A 5,000-nucleotide genomic window follows, 5' to 3' on the forward strand; every position below is an offset into this window, starting at 1 on the left:
ATCGTACTTCAAATTCATCTGATAAATTTGATCTGTATAAAAGATAAAACCAACGGTAGGTAAATCAATTCATATATCATTTACATTCACTTACAGTCGTTCCTTTTACAATCTACGTTTTATCCTGGTTGTTTAACACCTTCTCTTATAACACTTATGTCATCGTACGCGTGCTTCGAAGAAAACGTCTCGGATTTTCAACTTTCGTAGTTGATTTCTTAGAAAATAATTTATCGATTATAAACCATCATTATTTCTTTCTTTTCTATTTCCTATCTCAAGACGTGATTTGCGAACGAGTAATACACGACATCGGCAACGTAAGATTCGAGAGAACAAATCGTATTGACATCATTTACCTCGTACATATGTTTTTATTTATTTAATCTTTTTTATTTATTTTTTTTCTTTCTTTCTTTTCTCTCTCTCTCTCTCTCTCTCTCTCTTTCTCTCTTTTTTCTTTTTAACCAGTAGCCCAGGTTCGATCAACCTGCCGATACTTTATTACCACAATTTCTAGTATACGCTTAACGACGACGATGTGAAATGAGAACGGCCTTTTACTCTACCGCGAACGATCGTAATGGCGCCAGTCTAATGGATAGCACATTGCGGAAGAAAGTCATTCCTCGAATAACTTTGAAGAATCAACGTCTAAGAAGCCATGTCTTTGTATATCTAGCAAACGAAAGTTCGATCATCATATTTTCCTTCGTTCATTCACAAATTTTCGATTACATCAAGTGACTCGTATATTTGAATTTATTTATTTATCTTTTTTTTTTTTGTTTTTTTTTTCTTTTCTTTTTCTTTTCTTCTCTTTTCCTTTTCTTCTTTCCTCTTTCTTTCTACTTTTCTTGTAATGTTCTATTGTTTTTTATTTATTCATTTTTTTAAATTTCTTTTTCGTTTTTTTTTTCTTTTTTTTTTTTTCTACAAAACCTATTCATTGCATTGTAAGATTTAACGTTATCTCAAATACGCCAGGAAGTATGATTAGGATAACTTTATTCTCGAATGATTTAGCTTCCAAAGTCGGCGAGATCATAGAAAGAAGATCGAAAAATTGAATATCAGAAATTTCTTGGAAATTCTAATCGTTTTCTTTTTCTCTCCCTCTCTCTCTCTATCCCTCTCTCTCTCTTTCTCTCTCTCTCTCTTTTTCTCTTTCATCGTTCGATAAAGATTAACGTAACTGATTTGTGTCATTCAACGGAGAACGTATAATCGATTATAATTTATTCGTTCGAACTTTACAACCGTTCCAATATACTTTATCAAATTGCGTCAAGCTCGATATACGTTGTTGTTGTTGTTGTTGTTGTTGTTGTTGTTTTATTTTTTTGTTCTTTTTGTTTCTTTTTTGTTTTTTTTTTTTTGTTTTTTCCTTTTTCATCCTCTCAATTAATCATCATTCGTTACAATCGATATCTTACTCGCCTGCTGGTATCATAATTTTACAGATTAAATTGCACGATGTTGTCTCAAATTCGAAAGCTTATGCTCGCGTTCAATCGTTTCGATAACGTCTATCCATTTTATTTGCTTTTTTTCTCATTTTGTACATAAATATATATAATCGTGCAGTTTGTTTTCATTTTTTTTTCTTTTTTTTTTTTTATTTCTAATTACACCAGAGATAATTTTAATTAGTATGACAATTTATTATAACAGATTTTGCATTAATTTAATCGATTGACAAACAACAAGTAATGCCGAAATTTTTAATAGTTCACATTTATGTAGATTATTATTTAAATAGATTATATATTTTTATTAAAAATTGTTAATATTTAATATCTAAATAAATAACATACATTATTGTATTTTTTATTGGAAAAAAAAATTTGATATTTTATATCTAAATAAATAACACAATGGTAATTTTTTTTCTTTTTAATATTTGTTATTTCATATCTAAATGAATAATATTACGGAGAGGGTTTTCTCTTTTTTCTTTTTTTTTTTTTTTTTTTTTTTTTATTGAAAATATAATACTGTTTTATCTTTAAATAAATAGAGAATATATAAAAATAAAAAACAAAAAATATTATATCATTATAGTTTTACTGAAAAAAATGTTATATTATATTTAAATAAATAATGCTAGTAAAGTATTTTCTTTACTGAAATATTTTACAATATGTTATATGTAAATAAACAACACTAATATTTTACATATCGAAATACATGTCTACATATTATATATACTACATTGATAGTTACATTGATCATTGGCCAGTCCAATATATCATTTTATGCATTACGTATTGCATATCACTTTTATCCTTTTATTTTTTCGTTTATATAAATACGAATAAATAAACAAAATAGAGATTAAATTTCATTAATATCGAAATAATTTATTAATAATTTTTATTCAATAATAAAGTAAAAATGACACAAAGAACAATATATAAATATATTGAATTTATTTATTATTATTATTTTTTTTTTTTTTCATTTTTATCGAGATACGTATTACTTTATTTTATAATTTATATAATCATACCTATCCTATATCTTTGCTCTTGTGTATGTATAATATATATATTAATAACAATAAACCAACAATACGTATTCAATATGTGTGTGTATGCTTGCGCTTGTGTGATGTGTGTATGTATGTGTATGTGTATATATATATATATATATCTTTATACATTATTCCATTTAAATCTTCATTCTCTTCTTTTTTCGTTTATATAAACATATATATATATATATATATATATATATATATATATATATATATATATATAATACTTATACGAAAGTAATGGAATAATTATATAAATGATAAAACAAATAAATAATCATCGATAAAGTGGAATGAAAATTTCCACGGAGTAAGTACTTAGTTACTTACTTACTTATTTTACTTGCGCATACGCACGCGAGGGATGAGCGCAGAATGACCCCCTTCCACCCACCTTTTGCTCCCACCTCCTACCCCCACCACCTATCGAATGTTACCCTGCGGCCTATATATTTCCCGCAGGCTCTCCCACTTTACTCACTATCATTCCTGTCGCGGCGGCGTACATACGTGCGCGCACACACACCGCACTTCCGATCGCAAAGTTCAAACGCGCGCGAACGAACGAACGAAGGAAGGAAGGAAGGAAGGAAGGAAGAAAGAAAGAAAGAAAGAAAGAAAGAAAGAAAGAAAGAAAAAAGAAAGAAAGAAAGAAGGAGAAAAATACGATAGATACATTTGTTTTCCTTTTCTTTTCTTATTACCATTCGAACGAATTCAATTACAAGTTTTTCAACAAGTTTATTACAATTCTTTTTTTTTTTTACTTTCCTGTTTCATTCGTTTCTTTATTTATTTATTTTGTTTTATTTTACTTTTTTTTTTGTTCTTTTTAAAAATAGTTTCGGTGAAATAGTTTTCTATCTTATATTATTATTATAATCATCATTATTATTATTATTATTATTATTATTATTATTATTATTATTATTATTATTATTATTATTATTATTATTATTATTATTACAGTTATTAAAATTTGTTTCTCTCTTTTCTCTCTCTCTCTCTCTCTCTCTCTCTCACTCTCTCTAATTTTCTTTACGAAAGATATGTGACACGTGTTTTGATGTGTAATCGTAAGTCCACCTGCTGTTCTAATCTTTGACGCCTCCGCTCCTCCTCCTTCTCCTTCTCTTCCTCCTTCTTCTTCTTCATCAACGTCCTCCTCTTCTTCTTCTTCTTCTTTTTCTTCTTCTTCTTCGGCTGATATTTGAATGGGATTATAAGAGACGAGAATACGTTGATGTTGCTGCTGCAGTTGCTGTTGCTCTGGCTCTTTTGAAACGTGCTCGTGCGCGGGAAAATCGTTACGGACGCCAACGTTCTCCATCCTCTTCCGCATTCTCTTTCCTTTCGAACGATCGTGAAACGAATAGGAAGAACAGAAGAGAGAAAGGAAGAGAGAAAGAGAAGGAAAAGAAGAGAGAGAGAGAGTGAAAGAAGAAGAAGAAGAAGAAGAATAAGAGGAAGAAGAAGAAGAAGAGAGAAAGAGGGAGAGAGAGAGAAATTGAAGAAGAGAGCGATTTCCTTAAGGTAATCAAAGTTTCCGTCAGTTTGATTAAAATGTTACAGTGACGTATATCGATTGCCGTCATCATGTGCGATTAAGAAATATTTTTTAGTTTTCTGCTGATGGGAGAATAAAATAAATTCTATTTTCGAGTTTTTATTCTGTTTATTACAAAATAATATAATATATAATATAAATATAAAGTGTATATAAAGTGAATATAAAGTGAATTGATAGTAATTATTCAAATTATTAAATTGAAAAAAATCATTTATTTATGATTAATAATAAATATATAATATATAATATATTTATATATAAAATATATAATATCAATATATAATAGTAAATAATATTATAATATATATATATATTAATCGGTTCTGTCATTTACTTAAAAGAGATCACGATCTTATATATTCTCATATATGTCGTTAATCATAGTAAACAATTTCTTATTAGTTCATAAAATTATGGAAATGAAACTATTTCTCTCTCTCTCTCTCGCTCTCTCTCTCTCTCTCTCTCTCTCTCTCTCTCTCTCTCTCTCTCTCTCTCTCGCTCTCCATTTGTGATCTCATTCTTAACAGCTGTTTATACAGGAGATGTTAGTGTGCCTTGTCACACACGTTGTCCTTCATTTCCATCTGTTTTCTTTTTCTTTACATTGAACTCGATTAAGAGGAACGCTTATGCAAGGGATTTTATTGTTACTTATGACACACATTTTAATGTAAATAATGGTATTTAGCAAAAGTGACAAAGATGAATCGCGATTCGTTTTTCTTTTTCTTTTTTTTTTTCTTTTACTGTTATTTTTATTCATACGTCGCTAACAAATTAGATAAATTTTTTATTTTATTTTCCAATTCATTGACAACTCGAATAATTTGTACGAATTTTTGAAGAAATACCATAATGAATTCGTTTCATTTTATTTTTTAATTTTTG

General features: G+C 28.0%; 1 protein-coding gene across 7 annotated transcripts in view; it reads left to right on the forward strand.

The window, feature by feature from the left end:
- LOC124431382 (ADAMTS-like protein 4) overlaps positions 1–5,000 on the forward strand; it is a 92,877-nt gene that overhangs the window by 14,324 nt on the left and 73,553 nt on the right. Inside the window, exons 1-2 of one of the 7 annotated variants that reach the window (XM_046979237.1) lie at positions 3,473–3,615; positions 3,798–4,072. The exons of 4 other annotated variants lie outside the window; for them this stretch is intronic. Coding sequence is in view for 1 of the 3 variants with exons in the window: in XM_046979236.1 (XP_046835192.1) it covers positions 3,606–3,615 (10 nt within the window). In the remaining 2 variants the exon portion in view is untranslated. Of the gene's footprint in view, positions 1–3,472; positions 4,073–5,000 lie in introns of those variants that run through there. 2 more of the 7 variants (XM_046979236.1, XM_046979241.1) reach the window with 2 other exon arrangements.

The sequence above is a fragment of the Vespa crabro genome, chromosome 21 (assembly GCF_910589235.1).
Source record: "Vespa crabro chromosome 21, iyVesCrab1.2, whole genome shotgun sequence".
NCBI classification, from domain to species: Eukaryota; Metazoa; Arthropoda; class Insecta; order Hymenoptera; family Vespidae; genus Vespa; species Vespa crabro.